Source organism: Mesocricetus auratus, unplaced genomic scaffold, assembly GCF_017639785.1.
Source record: "Mesocricetus auratus isolate SY011 unplaced genomic scaffold, BCM_Maur_2.0 Super-Scaffold_100007, whole genome shotgun sequence".
Lineage (NCBI taxonomy): Eukaryota > Metazoa > Chordata > Mammalia > Rodentia > Cricetidae > Mesocricetus > Mesocricetus auratus.
This window is the reverse complement of record NW_024429191.1, coordinates 16,413,739-16,430,015: the sequence shown is the minus strand read 5'-3', so window position 1 is coordinate 16,430,015 and position 16,277 is coordinate 16,413,739. Positions and strand designations below refer to the sequence as shown.

At 43.7% G+C, this 16,277-nt stretch overlaps 1 protein-coding gene across 8 annotated transcripts in view; it reads left to right on the top strand.

Annotated features, from left to right (window-relative positions):
• Nucleotides 1-16,277, top strand: part of Tenm2 (teneurin transmembrane protein 2) — a 1,211,860-nt gene that overhangs the window by 997,249 nt on the left and 198,334 nt on the right. For 6 of the 8 annotated variants that reach the window (XM_040748463.1, XM_040748462.1, XM_040748459.1 and 3 more), the window contains one exon: nucleotides 4,385-4,507. The exons of the other annotated variants lie outside the window; for them this stretch is intronic. In XM_040748463.1, coding sequence (XP_040604397.1) covers nucleotides 4,385-4,507 — 123 coding nt within the window. The remainder of the gene's footprint in view (nucleotides 1-4,384; nucleotides 4,508-16,277) is intronic. 8 annotated transcript variants of the gene reach the window in all.

Here is a 16,277-nt window from a genome sequence, read left to right as displayed (position 1 = left end):
CATGGAGCCCCGTTGTTCCATCCTAGAATCTCTGTGGAGCAAAGCCTGTCAAGTCATGATGAATTGTACGTTTCAGCTGTCAGTGGGGGTGGGTAATGAGGAGGAGAGGGCTTCCAGAACTCATTTCACTTCTGACCCTAACATGGTCTGAACCAGACCTTTTGGGATGAGATGCTGGAACATTCAGAGGAGGAGGAGCCATCCCAGGATAGTCAGGATATCTCCTCCAATAAAATGTAAAATGATGGGCATTTATGTGAAGTACTAAGATGAAGAAGCAATAACTGTGGCTATGCCAAGGTTTCTCAGCTGTCTAGTCTGGCTCTGGTAACAAAAAAGAAAATAAATGAATTTATTATAATTTCAGATAGTTTGCTATCCGTGGAAACAGGCATAATGACCCTAAACAGGAGTTAATTTCCTGTCTGGTTTTCAAAAAAGCTCCTGACCTGATACAATTTAAAGAATTCCCAGAGATCTAGTCTGTAAACAAGACCTCTTTCCTTTTCTTCATAAGTGAATGTATCAGTCAGGGTAGACTAGGCCATGCCGCTACAACAAAGAACTCCAAACTCTAGTTTGTTCACTGCCTCAGCGTTTTATTATTTCCCTTACTCTGTGTTCTGACCCTAGCTAGCTCTGTCCAATGGCCTTTGCATTCAGGATCTAGGATTGCTATGTAATGCAGTGTACACTGCAAGTCACCAGGCCACATGTGAAGTCAACAGAAAAGAAAGTAAGTGTTCCTCAGGCAGCAATGATACACACAGTGAATGACCATGCATCAACCCACTTTGCTAATTGTGAATTCTGAGACAGAAACAAGTTTGGCTGAGATGCCATTTTCCCATGGACCTTGTAGCCAGCTCTCTATAAAGTGTGAAAGAGGTACCACATCTCCAGCATAGTTCTGATCCAATTCTGAAATCCCCCAATGTTAAAAAAAACACAACTTCATAGTCAATATTTCCCTCATCTGAGAATGTGTCATGGTACTATCTACCAGGAATTCTTTAGGATAATGTATATGTAAGTGCATGAATGTTCAGCTCCATTATTAACAGCAGGTATAGGTTCAAAATAGCCTTCTCTTTATACTCTAATCCATTTTGCTACCCATTATATTCCATCCTATTCCCTGTACCTCCACACTGTTTTTTTTAGAAGCATATAGCATTCTACATTCCAAGTTCCCAAGTATGCCTCCATGTTCTAGTTCCTATCCTAATAAACATGGATGTGGTGTCTATGTTAGAGACACAGCCATCTCTTCCACGGAGCTATGCATAACCACCTTCGGCCGGTACAAGCTGCATTCCACCTATAATAAGGGAACTTTTACAAAATGGAAAAGGAGAGCAGGATGGAGCGATGATTCCTTAACCCAAACCGTAGAACCAGTCAGTAGCAGAATAAGAAGCAGAACTCTCATTAGTCAGGAAACTCATTTACTTCACAGCTCCCCTGGGTCTCTATCCCGAGGACACTTCTTCAGTCTGCTCCCACAGGCCAGAAAGATAGTCTCATTTTCTTCCTCAAGGCGAGGAACAAGGAACAGCTGATCAAGAACACCAGCACAAACAAACAAACAAACAAACAAAATGCCAGCAAAAGCCGACTCAGATGCCCTCCCCACCCAAATAAGAAACGGCAGTTGTACCCTCAGTCAGTTCTCCCTTATTTACTTAGCATTCAGTTCAGTGATGGAAAATATGCCTGAACCTGAGTTTCATTTTTGAGCAGAGCTTCTGCTGAGGGACAGGTCTCATGCTCAGTGATTCAGCTTGTCCCCTTTTCTTGACTTTATCTTGGGTGTTTTCCTGTTCACACACAGAGTTGTCTGAGTGGTGACCCACACACTCTCACCCTCACCCCTTTGATCTCGTGCCATTTTTGGGATACTTTTGTTGAAGATGATGAGATGATGATGATGATGGTGATGACAATGATGACGACAATAAAGAGCTACAATAGAAATGTTAAGGAGGCAGGAGGGAAGACGTCCGTGAAAATAGAGCATGATGTCATGAGTGTCCCCTTTCTGATCAGTAAGATTACAGCCCTGTCTACTATTCTCCCGAAGTGATGGTGGCAGTGTACCCTGTACCTTGGAGTAACAGGCCTGAGCAGTGTACGCAGGGAGCAGTTGTGAATGAAGAGCAGTTGCAAGTGGATAGGGGTACTGGGGAGGTGTAGAGAGAAGCCTTTTCCTTGCCAGCCGCTTTGGTTTTTCCCCACCAGTCGCCTGGGCTCTGCCGCGTTGTAATCCCCAAATAACACACAAGACACTGTACTAATTATGAAGCTGTTGGCTGTTTGCTTGATTTCTTACTGGCTATCTCTGACTTGAGTATTTACCCCATAATTGTTATTCTAAGTATTTCTCTTACCAGAGAAAAGGTCTGGACTTCTTACCCCTATGTGGCTACATGGTGACTCCCTGTGTTTCTCCTACCCAGAGTCCTCCTGGACTCCTAGTCCCACCTATCTTGCTTCCCTATTGGCAACAGTGCTTTATTGACATATACACAGGACTTCCCCATCAGGGAGGTTGTCACAGTGGAGTGCTAGGACCCATGGCTTTTTTATAGACATAAACACCAAAGCTTTGTTAGACTGGGGCCCTAGCTGTACCTGTGATGCTTGGTGGTGACATCTGTCTCAGCATTCTGGGACTCTCCTCCAAAAGGCTGATTCTTTGATGCAGCAGCAGCTGGCTCCAGGTGAGCTCCAATAATCCAATAGTACCCGGCTTTTTTTAAATCATTTTAAAACAGCTAATTCCTTGACTCCCTTCACCTGGTAATTACAAATCAGAAGCTATCGTTATCTTGAAGCAACCACGATTACTTCTCATTTCCTGACCTCTGTATGGTGAAAATATGTCATTATTTGAGGCAATAGACTCTGGTCTCTTCAAGTAAGTGACCTACATATAACGGACAAACTGCAGGAGAAAATTAGGTGTTACCTCAAAGGAAAGAGTACAGTAAATGTCACTTATTCTTATTAGTATTTATCATCTGGGGAAGTTGCGACCATGGGCCTTGCACCTCATGGAAATGCAGAGATGGAAAAATGTGGTTTTGAGGTAGAGAAGCCTGTGAGAAAAAAAAAAACCAGACACATACTTGGTCGGGTACCTTGCCACCTTAATCTGCAGCCATCAATCTAAGCTGTATCGTGTGAAGACAGGATTTTAACCTTAATAGAATGCAGCCTGACTTTAAGTGGTGGTAGGCATGCAGAATTAATTGCTATGTGAACAATTTCCTAAGCATTGTTAATTGTGTTTCCTGTGGTTAATTGTTTCTCCCATCCCCACGTCAAACTCAGAACTTCTCCTGTCAACAGCCCTTTCTCTCCTGCCGAGCTGTGAATGTGGCAACAGGCATCAACCTGTGCCCATTGAAATGCCAGACAGACAGGGCACAGTCATTGTTTGTGTGGGAAATGTACAGGGGAATGGATTTCTTATTTATTTACAAATGAAGCATTTCTTAGATAAGGGCTTGGGAAGAACACAGGTGTTTCCCTCCCCTCAGGATTCATGGGGGGTAGATGGTACATTGAGTTTCCTAAACTCACTGAGTCTCTGCACAAGCTAAGTAACAAGACTGGAAGGCTGCCTGGAGGGTGAGGTGTACATGGAAATCGACCTCTGAAAACATGGTCGTCTCCTGAGAACACGCACTTCTGGGATTCCATCTCTGTCTTATTCCATACTTGGGGGAAACCGAATAATACTGCTTGTTTTGCTTTTTTCTGGAAAAGGCTCTAGCACTATTACACACACACACACACACACACACACACACACACACACACACACACACACACACCCTTAAGCATTTCCACAATGTGCTAAGAGATAAGCAATTGTCATGAAGAGAGGGAGAAAAAGTTTGGCACAGTTAGATAGGCACGCTTCTAAGTGGGCCAGTGAGATTGCAGATACCTCTGGTTGTTTCAGCATTTCAGGGCAGGTCAAATGGGAGTAGTGGAGCCTTGTTGTTGAACTTGACTCACATTTTGAGTAGCGGGGAGACCCCAGCCTTTGTCACTGCACCTGTCTACAAGCAGGTGTGAGGACAAACGGGGAAGTGATGGAGCAGCCCACCCTGAAAGACCAGACCTATGTGTCACCTCCCTCCTCCTCTTCCCACAAGGGGTGCTGCCCCTGAGGCTGGGAACTGCTACAGAGCAAAAGAGACAGAAGCCACTTTCTGTATTTAGCTAATCCTGGAGGCCTGGGGCAAGCCATTTTTGAACTGCAGTTTCCTTAAAAGGCAATTGCTTGGAAAAAGGCACCTGGCCCTCCCCCCTTGACATTTGCATTGCTGAATTATCTATTCATATTTTCATTACTTTGTCTCTCCTGCAGCAATGCATCTGCTCGGACTCAATTGGCAACTCCAGCCGGCAGATGGACACACCTTTAACAATGGCGTAAGGACCGGCTTACCAGGAAACGATGATGTGGCAACAATGCCATCTGGAGGCAAAGGTGAGGTTACAGCTGCTGCTTGCCCTATTGAGGTCACAGGAAAATTCAGGGCTCTCACCAGCTGCTTCAGGTCCTTTAATCCAAATCTTGGAAGGCATGAAAAAAAAGAAAGAAAGAAAGAAAGTAAGTAAGTAAGAAAGAAAGGGACAGGAAAGAAATGACTGCCTTTCATAGGTGGCCCCGTTTAAAAGCTGTTTGCTGTTCCTGTCTGCTAGCTGTGTTTGGCTGGAGTCACTTGGATCTGGCATGGCGCCTGCTCCAAGCAGTGTGCATACCTATGCTATCTACAGCAACTGGTACTGTGTGGCATGCTTGAAAGCATCCCAGGGCCTAAACAGAAGCAGCAGCAACAGCAGCAGCTGGAGCGGCGGCGGCAGCAGCAGCAGCAGCAGCAGCAGAAACCTGCCTAATCAGAAGGCAGGAAGCAGCTGGCAGTACATGCCACTAGCCTGGGTCCCTCTCCCACAAGGAGAGATACAGCCTCCCAGGGGAGTAGGCTCGCCTGGCTTGCCTTGAGAGAGACAGAGCTGTTCTGCTTTCGGGGAGAATAGAAAGGAGTTTTGACAACTCGGCAACAAAGCTTCCCTTTTCAGAACAGTAAGGAGGACAATAGAAATGTTCATTGAGGCAATCACTGTATTCTTGTAGGAGAGAAAAATAGGCGCTAACAAGGTGCTAAAAAAGAGAAAATCAGAACCTTGGAGAGGTGGGGACAGGAGCAATTAAAAGACAAGAGCAGCCAATGGCACAGCTTGCAGGACTGGCGTTTGGTGATTTGGTGGTGTTTGAGTGATTCGGGATGGAAATCACATAAGCCAGAGATTGTATCAAAAGGGCTTCTCCAAACATCTTTTTCCAGTCTATTCTTAGTCACCAGTATACACACACACACACACACACACACACACACACACACACACACACACACATCCACACACACACCTTTTAGAATATATCAACAGGAACATTTTAAAGGAAAGAGAAGGAACCTTTATTGGATATCTGTTGTGTGCCTAGTACAATATAGAGTAACTTCAGCTCAAAAAGCAGGAAATGCATCTCTGAGAAATTCAAGGCCACAATACTCTAGAAACTTCATCAAAGGAACCAGGACAGGTACAAACTTGAATTCAGGTCTATGCTATGTGCATCTTTGGACAGGAAGTTGGTTTTCCTTGCATCTCATGCTTTCTTCCAAGAAGACTCCAGGATTCCTCTGCCTCGGGTGGGTATGACTTACCCTGACATGCTAACGGTCTTGAAGTCACTCTCCCTACATCTTTGGGCATGACTTCTGCCTTTTTATCCAGTCTCTAAGAATCACCCTTCTCATCTGTCATAATCATAGCACTAAATTACCTTTAAGTAAGCATGAAAAAGTTTTATCTGAGAATGAAATGATATGCTTTCCATTATTGAGTAGGCAAAACCAGGTCTCAAAATAAAGAAGATATTTTACTCTAACTGACCATGTTCTGCTTTAACTGACCACAGAAGCCCAGAGACACATTTATTGTCCTCGGATTTGAAATCTATTCACCTCCAGCACTTGACCCCACTCCTTCCCTTTTCCTCTGCAACAGTGGCTCTCGGTTTTGCCCCTTGGGAGACATTTGGCAATGACTGAAAAAGGTTTTTTTTTTACTGTCACAATTGGAGGAGGCATAACTAGTGGGTTAAGGCCAGGGGTACTGTTAAATGACCTGCAGTATACTAGCTAGCCTCCTATCAGAGTACCAATAGGATGGCTCTCAGAAGCCCACCTTCAGGGAGTCTGCTACATTTATCCATGACTGTTCTTTAAAATGAAGTCAACACCCCCTTCCTTTCAGACAAATCAGCATGCACCTTTGAAAGCAAAGATGCAGATTATCCCATCAGGCATGGGATGTGGAGACAGACGTATTCTGAAGCTGTGCATGGATGCTTTTGAATTAGTAGCCTTCACCTTGGGACCCCACGATCTTCACAGGCCTCCAGAAATGAAAATAACCCCCTTTTCTTTTGTCTTTATGCTCCATTTCCCAGCCCCACACCCCTTTAACATGCCACACCATCATGGTCAGACAACTGAGGAAAACTCCTTTGAGAGCAAGCCTTAGGAATATTTGTCTCAAAGGTGGTGATTCTCAATCTCCCTAATGCTTCGAACCTTTAATATAGTTCATCATGTTGTGCTGACTTCCCACTATAAAATTTATTTTCATTACTACTTCACAACTGTAATTTTGATACTGTTATGAATCGTAATGTAAATATTTTTGGAGATAGAGATTTGTTGAAGGGGGTCTCGACCCACATGTTAAGAACCACTGCTTTAAGGTAACAAATGAGCATGCCCTTTCCGTTGTGGCTTTGGAAAGAGCAGAATGTTTGCCTTTCCTATGCAGTATGCTTTAAAACATACAGTGCAACCTGTGTACTGGAATACCACCACTTCTGATATTTCCCAAGTGAGGTATGGGACATGGAGGTGGTTGGCCAAAGCATTATGGGTTTTGTCCATTGGGTCCTTATTAAAAGGGTGAAATTTCAATTTGCTTAAAAATGAAACAAAACTCAATACCTTTCTTTCCAAATGCCGAAAACAGTACTCTGGTGATGATTGAAGGTACCAGATTGCCTCTTAGAGCTTAAACAAAGTCTTGAGAAGTGACAGGAAAGATTGTTAATGTCCTTGAGTGACTTGAGATTTGAATTTCTAGACCTACTGACCTCCCCATTCCTCACTCACCAATTCTATACATTTAGATAACCCAAATCAATTCCCATCGACCACTTTCCCACTGTTTCAAAGAGACAATCAAGACATATTGGCAATAAGTTAATTAAATAACACCCCCTCAATTTTTTGTGGTATAGGATAATCCTTCACTCCGATGTTTTAATCAAGATTCACCACACATTGCCAGGGAGGTTAATCTTATTAAGCAATTACTGGGTAAGTATCCAGCAGGAGCAAATTAAAATGTAAGCAAAACACAAGCATGTGAGCCCCATCTAAGATGGTCTATCGATAGAGATTTCATTAGTTGGTCTTCAGGAGTATTTACATTGTGCAGGTTTGGGAAGGAGTCTAATAGACAGGACAGCCTCCACACTCTGATATGATAGTGGAAACAGAGCTCTCCATTCATTAGTTAGGGGAATGTATTCTTGGGGCTATGTCTTCCTCTTCCTTTTCCATTTACTGATGTTCGTGGTTTATTTTTCCTCCAATCTCTTTCAATTAAACCTTAATGAAGATGCTCTTGGGTTCCACATGGAGAAGAAGTTACACGTGCACTGCCAGAATCACTCACCATCTTGTGTGTATTTCTATGTTCAAAGGAATGAACTCATACATCTTCATTAGAGGGACACGGAGTGCTTTTTCTATAGATCTGGTATTAGATAAACCTTGAGAATGAAGATTCGATACAGTATTCTGACCTGGTCAGATAGCATAAAGGAATCCAGCTTGATTGCCTGTGCCCAGAAATAAGGTATACAAGAGCTTTTTCAGGGCATGTCACTGGCTTTGGGTTTGTGCACTGATCTTAGGAAAGAATATAGCCTCAATAGAATTTCATGGATCATTCTCAAAATCCATCAGTCATTTTGTATCCCTAGTGCTCTTTGTGTCTGTGTCACTAAGGTTAGCAAACTAAATCTTATGGACCAAATCTGGCTGACCACCCACCATGAATACAGTCTCTACTGGTGCATAGCCAGGCCCATAGGACTGCGGAGGCAAAAGGGTGCAGTATTTGCAATTTTACCCTTTAATAAAAGAAAAAATGTTGATGACTCTCCCATATTTCCAAACTCATTTCTACTGCTCTAGAACCTTTTCTGTACCCAAGTTAAGGATTCCAAGATTCTAACACCAATGTTTCTCTTTCTTCATCAAGCACTGGCAATGTACTCCTCATGACTTTCATTGAAAAATCCTGTAAATCAGTGTAGACTACTGGCATTGATTTAGCTAGGCACAAACTCCAGCCACATCCCTGTGTGTTGAGTTGGCTTTATTTATTCAGGTCATTTATCCACTCCTAGACTTGAGTTTCTCATCTGTGGAATGGCACTCCTTCACAAGCTTGTGTTCCTGCATAAATGAGACACCCCTTGCAGATCACTGTTGTGGTACCACTCACTTGACAACCTATGAATCTTTGTCATTATTAAGGTCACCATCATGTCTCTTGGTTGGTCCATCTAATACACCTCCACAGGCTGCCACTTCCAATCAAATGCTCAGATGTCCAAAAGGGAAGGCTGCTTTCAGAATGGCAATACACAATAACACTACTTTACCTCTCTGCCTTTACCTTCTAAGAATTAACACAAGTCTCATTGGATGAGGTCAATGGGAGGCAAGACTTTCCCTTCCAGGGGGCTCATGTGTAATACAAGCTGGCCAGATCCCCAAGTATTATTTGCCTCCTGCAACTTTGAGCTCCATCACTGCCAGCCTGCCTGTTTTAAGCCCTACCGTTCTCGGTTTATAACTCAGCTGTAAACATTTATTTGTGCCTGAAGCACATTTCTTTCCTACCCTTTGAAAAAAATCAGAATTTCCAGATGGTATGCAAGTTGGAAAAAATGGCAAAGACTGTTATTCTGTTTAGAAACATGTTTTTCTACACTTGCCCTTTCAGCAAAAACTTCATAATGATTTTTACTCGTTGGCTTAATGCGTGGTACTGGGAGCCAGATTCGCGGGGAGGTTGGTAATTCTTCCTCTGGCTCCTGTCACTCAGTCTCTCAATGCACACAGCTCAGGGTTTCAAATGATCACTTCCCTGCATGGGACTTTTCCAAAGTTGGTGATGTTCCCAGAAGGACAAGGGGTCAAACATCACCTTATAGCATAACCATTAGCAAATATGCCTGTAGCTTAAGTCAATGCAGTTCCTGCCATTCTTAGAATGTTGTCCTACCACTCTTATAGCTGGGTCCCAATTAAATGTGTCATAAGGATGGCTTTCTGACCCTAGCTCTAAGTTGTATAGTTTGTTCTTCCTAGCATCACTCTGGCTTAACATAGGTCCAGATGATCCAATCATTTTTCCGACATGCTGAATTTGTCTTTCCTCTCATTGGCCACTCATTTTCACAGGATCAGTACACCAAGAACTCTTCTCTTTCTGGATTCTCTTCTGGAGATCCTCTCGTGTGGTTTCTGAAATGCAGTCTATCTAATTGTTCGATGCATGGAGTCTTGAGTTCACCAAACAAAGGTTTTTAATCCTAGCTCTACCGCTGAAGAACTATTGGGCCGTAAGCAAGTCCCATAACTTCCATCAGCCCTGGTTTTCTTCCCATCTGAATAATGGGGGAAAGCATCAGCCTATCAGAAGATTGTATCCACATAGTAGCTATTCTGTAGCCACCATCAACAATACTAATAAACCAAGTGGCATATTGAGGCAAGGCGAGTTCACTGAACGGTCAGAGGTATAAGTATTTGACTAGAGGTAGTGAAGAATTGACTGCTTTTATCTAAGGCCGTATATAGTCCCTAGACCTGGAGGATTTTATAAGAATAATCATTGCTACGCAGTGTCATGAACGCCGTCACAGGAGCAGGGTCTCTCACTCTGGGAATCCCTTCCTGAGAAGAGCCATCCAGTGACAGGGTGGAAGCTGATGAGGCTGATGACAGCTCAGACCAGCTGTATTTCTTAGCTGCTAATCTAAGGTCCTTACAGGATCTCTTCGGTTACCTGTTCACTAAACGGAAGCCTCAGATGCTTGTTCTGATGCCCAAATACGTGGAAACGAAGTGTAATGACGGAGGCAATCTTCTGAATTCAACTTTATTTGCAATAGATAAAAATATGTGAGGCAGAATAATCTGCAAGGCAGATTTATGTGGAGGAGCCTCTGGAGCTCAGGGAAGTTAGAGAGTATTAATACGAGGCCTCATTTCCCCGGTATAACTACGAGTCCGTTCCCTTTATCACTTGTTTGGGGAATAACGTCTCTGTTTCCATAAATGAGTTATGATACCATGTTCTGAAATGATTAGTCTTAATGCAGCTGTGGAAGACTGTCATTTTCCTCAACATCAGTCTTATTTAACTAGTTGAAATTTTAGGTACACGTCTCAGAAGTAGGCAGTAGTTTCACATTTACATGAGCAATCTTCCGTGGAGTGATAGAGTTGGATGATCATGTAAAATTGAGCATCAGAGTGTTACTTCAGAAACACCACAAATCTCTCCCATAGGCTGGATATGTGCTATCCAGAACTGGAGGGTCTCAGACACCTGCCTCTTGGGGAAAATGGCCAACATCTCCACCTTTCATTGTGGGCCCCATGGATAGACAAGTCTCCCATGGAGGCCCCAGCTTTGGGAGGCAAGGCCTGAACCTGGTCCTGCTTTCTGGAATGTCTTTTCCAGCCATTGTCCAGCACCCAGCTAACACTGGGTCCACTTACCCAAGAAGATCACAGGATGCTCTGTCATTTCTCTTCTCTGGAGGTTCCCAACTCAGTCCAAAATCAAGATAATATGACCCTGGACTCTAGACTACCTGAGTTGTTGGAATATGGGGTGAGAATATGACATACATCCCAGCTCTGTGTGGACCAGAGTTTACCTAGTAACACAGTAGATGCTTGATAAATATTTATTGCTTGAGTATGAGATAACCCAGCCAAATGCTTAGAATGTTCATTCATCATTGTTAACTAAGTAAAGTCTGGCTGCCCTTCACTCAAGCAGGTGCACAGAGCTGCTCACGTGAAAAGCAACTGGAGCCATTTGGAACCACCAGACTTGTAGCTTTGATTGCTCTGGCCCTCATATCTTAATATGCATGACCTGTGCACTGCCCCTGGCAGGCTGCAAGCATACTAGCTGTCCGTTGTTCATTGATTTCAGCTGCTCTGGAAAATGGCTGTGGCTTCGGGAAGCTCCACTCCAGTCCCTGGGACTCTTTTATTAATTGTGCATCCTCTGGGCAGTCTATATATGAAATTATACCATTACAAATTTAGCCTTCAAATCTGAGTTCCCACTTCTAACTGACTTAAGGGAATGCTGTGACAGACAGGCTAGAAAGTAGAAACACCAGCATGTTTACAACATGGAATTGGGTGAATCCTCAGGAGCCCATTATTCATATGGGAAGACTGAATCAGAGAAGGGTGGTGACTAGTCCAGAAGCATGAAACTGGTAATTATTGGTGCTGAGGTCCACATCTGGAGCTGATCAGCTCTAATGAGCCTCCTTGAGACCTCTACACTTCTCCATGTGAGGTTATCCATTCTGTACATAAACACTGAATCCGGTTGTTAACATTCCCTCACTACCTGTCTCTCCATGGTATCCTGTTAGGGACCAGCTATGTTCTTGTCCTAGGAGAGCTGTATTGCTAGGGAGAACCTTGGCTCAAAACTTTGTTTGTGGGATCCATCCCAGCATTGCTGTCTGTTTGTTCTAAGATGAAAAGAGAAATCTGTGCCCCCAGACACTGGCCAGCACTTGACCTGCCTGCAGCCACGCAGTCTATTAGATGGGTTCCCATGCAGTCTGTAGCAATTCACAGTTCCTTCATCTTTTCTTCCCTCTTTTATTGTTTTTAAAACTGTAACTTTTAATATATCCACTTTTATTATTTTTAAAAGAACAGGAAATTCTTTCATTTGCTCTAAATAACATTATTGTGACCACCAGTGAATTGGAATAGGTCTGTGAACTAAACATTGCATAGTAGCAAGGTTAGTTTCTTGTGTTTGATGACTGGTTCTTAAAAATATTATCCCTGATTTAAGATAAAAACATGGAAGTATTCAAAGGTAAAAGAGGGTTTTATTTGTAACTGATTCTCAATGTTCCCAAAGGAAAAATGCTTTTCTCTCTCTCTCTTTCTCTGTCTGTCTGTCTGTCTGTCTCTCTCTCTCTCTCTCTCTGTGTATGTGTGTCTCTCTGTCTCTGTCTCAGTCTCTGTCTCTGTCTCTGTCTCTCTCTCTCTCTCACACATACACACACACACACACACACACACACACACACACACATAGTGTCACCCCTCCATGTCTTGGGAGGACTAATTCAGTCTTCTCCATATACCAAAACTCTGTGTGTCCCTAATTCCCCTATATAAAATGTGGTACTATTTGCATAACCTAGGCACATCCCTCCCTATACGTTAAATCATCTCTACATGTTCTGTTCAGGGAAACAGTGTTTAGTGCACGCGTTTGCTACAGATACTATTCTTTTAAAATAGTTTTGATTTCTATTCCATTGAATCCACATATGTAGAAGTCCCAGATGTGAAGGATTGACTGCATACATACATACATACACATACAGGTATGTATGTACATATATGGAGAAAGAAACTGGTGCTAAAATTAATATGTATAATATTTGCAGAACTTGGGTTAAAGACTAAAGAAATTTCATGTAACACATTTTAAACTGAAGTTATTTCAAAATAAAATTACATGTATGAATGCATGTGCACACACCTCTAGAGAAGAAAAAGGTTTTGCAAACTCATCATTCAGTTGCACACCCTGGGAAATCAGTTTTGAAGATTTTGTTTGCCATCTATGATGGCTATTCTTGTTTGTCAGCTTGAGACACATGGGAAGAGAGGACATCCGTTGAGGTATTGCCTCCATCAGATTTGCCTGCAGGCATGTCTGTGGGGCATTTTCTTGACTGCTAATTGATGTGGGAGGGCTCATCCCACCATGGGAGGTGCCACTCCTGGACCTGTGGTCCTGGGTTGTATAAGGAAGCAGGCTGAGCAGAATCAGTAACAAACCATTAAGCAGCTTTTTCTCCCATGGCTCCTGCCTCTGCTCCTGCTGGAGTTCCTACCCACACCTCCATTAGGGATGGATTGTGACCTGGATCTATAAGCCAAATACAACTTTTCTACCCCAAGTTGCTTTTGGTCAGGATTTTATCACAGCAACAGAGATGTGAACTAGAATGCCATCTTCCAGTTGAAAGAGCCAAGGCCACTGAGTTTGTTAAAATTAAAGACACCCTTAAACCAGCCATAAGTGCTTCCTAACGGTCCTGTCCTGGTCTGGTGATGGATGCCCTCCCCAGCCATGCACACACCCCTACAGACTCCCCGTGGCTTGTGTAAAGAATGACTCGCATGGTCTGCTCTACAGAGCATGGAAGGCTAGAGTGGAATGCCTCTCGGCACATCTCTGAGTCCATACCACTCTTACATAGAGAAGGATATTCAGACCCTGAGAGCTGAACATCCTAAAACCGTGGTTTCTTAGCAGCAAGGATGAGATTCAACTCAAAATAGTTTATCTCCACCCATCCTTCCTCAAAAGGATCAAGGTCATTCAGTGCCAGGGCCAGGGCCAGGGCCCATGGCTTCTGATCCTTTACCTTACAGGCCTTTCCACTGTATCCCATGTCTCCTGGTGTATTTGTTTATTAATTAGTTTTTAGGAAAGATACACCAGAACTTCACTCACAATTCTTCCAAACGGTCCACAAGGAAAACTCTTTAAATAGCAAATTCCACATAGAGTTGTGAAAGGTAATTTTGTTTAAAAAAAAAGTTTAGCTTACATACAAGTCTTCAAAGTAAATGTTCCTCAAGGCTCCCCTGTCACCCAATTGTCACAGGGTTTTGCTGAAAATTACCCGCCAGATGGGCAGGTGGAGAGAGGCCCTTTCAGCAGAGTGATACAAGGTTTGCAGGACACGGGACAGGGGCACACAGACATGCTCTCCCATCCAGGGGAAACAGCTAGAGAGAGTGCTGAGGAGGCCAGCAGAGCACCCCAGCGGCATCATAGGGCACTGCAGACTGTGTCCCGGAAAAGTGAGGCACAGGGTAAAGGTTGTGTGTTCAGGAGAGTGCTACCCTTGACCTGGGGTCAGGCTCAAAGACCCAAGTTTAATCATATTCTTCTAGCTAAATCTGTCCCATACAAAGTTAGCCTCTCTCAAGACATGGGCAGACACACATACATACAGATCACATATAGACACACCAAACATTCTGTCTTTTAAAAAGATTTTTTCTTTACTCCAAAAAGAAAGCCAGAAGTTTTGTGTGTAGTTTTTCCTTTTTGTCCGACCCTTTTCCGTCTGCTGTACCTGGCCTCGTTTGTTTGGCTGTGTTCTGGGCCTGGTGTTATGCTCTTTGTGGGTACTCCTTATTCTCACTGTACATGGCTTCCATTTTACAACAGAGGACTGGAGGCCCAGAGAGGTTGCGCAAAGTGCTGTAAGTCACACTGTGTGGAAGCCAGGATTTGAGCCCTGTCAAGCTGGCCCCCACATTTCTAGTCCATCCCCCACATGCCGTGTCTCATTTGGAGGGTGACACGTGAAGAAGGGAATATCTAATATGCCAAGAGGTGTGGCTGCTGCGTAGGTGGTCTCTACCCACTGACAGCTGAGGTAGCTGTCACTGAACACAGCTCTCTAAAGTTAGGGCCCTGTGCAAGAAAGGGGGCTCCCTTGACTCTGAAACTAGAGCCCTGAGGTTTTTCTCCTGGATTTCTACAGAACAACCACTGTGGAAGCCTGTTCCTACCCATGTCTCCAGTGGGTCACCGGTCAGAATTCACTTAGGTTTCCAGAGGCCACCACAGGCTGCCGTTAGCCCAGCAGCTGTGAGGCCCACAGATGTGACAAAATACCTGTCACCAATCTATTAAACTCCAAGCGCTATTAAGCTTAGAGATAGAGCTTGGGTCTTCAGAGCTCTTTCAATGTTAATGAATTTTCCTCACTTGTTGCAACTCTGCTAGCATTTGCTTTGGTCTCTATTAAAGGCCTACAGCTATTCTTGTCCAAAGTGGTTCTTGTTCTTCTTTGATTTGTTTGTTTGCTTGTTGTCTCATTGCTTCCCTACTGGGTCCTTGTTTAATATAACGTGCTGTACCCCCAAAAGGCTTTACTTTGGGTAAGGAAATCTGACAAAAAAAAAAGCAACGTTTTAAAATATAAAGTTTTCAACTTAATGCCACTCACAGTCTCTATCTTGTGAAAACAAATGTTTTCTCCTGGGCTCACCGTGATTTCAGAAATCCCTCAAATTAACACCTTAGCACCTTAGACAATACCTACTTTGTGCCAGAAATGATTCTGAGAGCTTCGTGTGGATCAACTCATTGACTCCTCACAACAGCCCTATGAAGCAAGCAATAGTAATGTCCCCGCTAGACAGACAAGGCAACTGAGGCCAGAAAGCTGGTGCATTCAGCAGGCAACCAAGCCAAGACCTGAGGCAAGGCAGCCAGATCCCCTGCTCTCATGCATTCTCCCATTCCCCCCACCCCGTGGTGTGTGTTTAGTGCCTTGCTGGACGCAGCCAGCGTTCAGGCTCCTGAGGCACTGATGCACTAGCTACTCTGCTTCTATGGGTCCGATCTACTCAGGACTTCTCAGCGTGTTTCTCTTACCAAATGAGAACTTGCAAACTCCCCTCAGAAGTCCATTGCCCAGTTTCATTATCCTAAAGGCTCCCCCCTCTAGTCTAAGTCCCTGTTGATCTACTACTGAACTGAATAGAAGCCAATCATCCTTCATGGTTGGAGGTGGGGGGGGGTGAGATGACTTCATTCAAGTCACTCTGGTCTTTCATAATTTACACAAAAAAGACCTTCTAAATTGTAAAAATATTGGCTGCACATTTTACAGATGAAGAAACTACTAGGGTCAAGACCACATCAGAGTCTCTTCCTGGTGCCATTGGTTAGGGCGGCATCCGCAGCTCAGCTGAGTCAGAAAGGGTCGCTCATCTTTAAAGTCAGTCTCAGGCAATTCTCCAAGT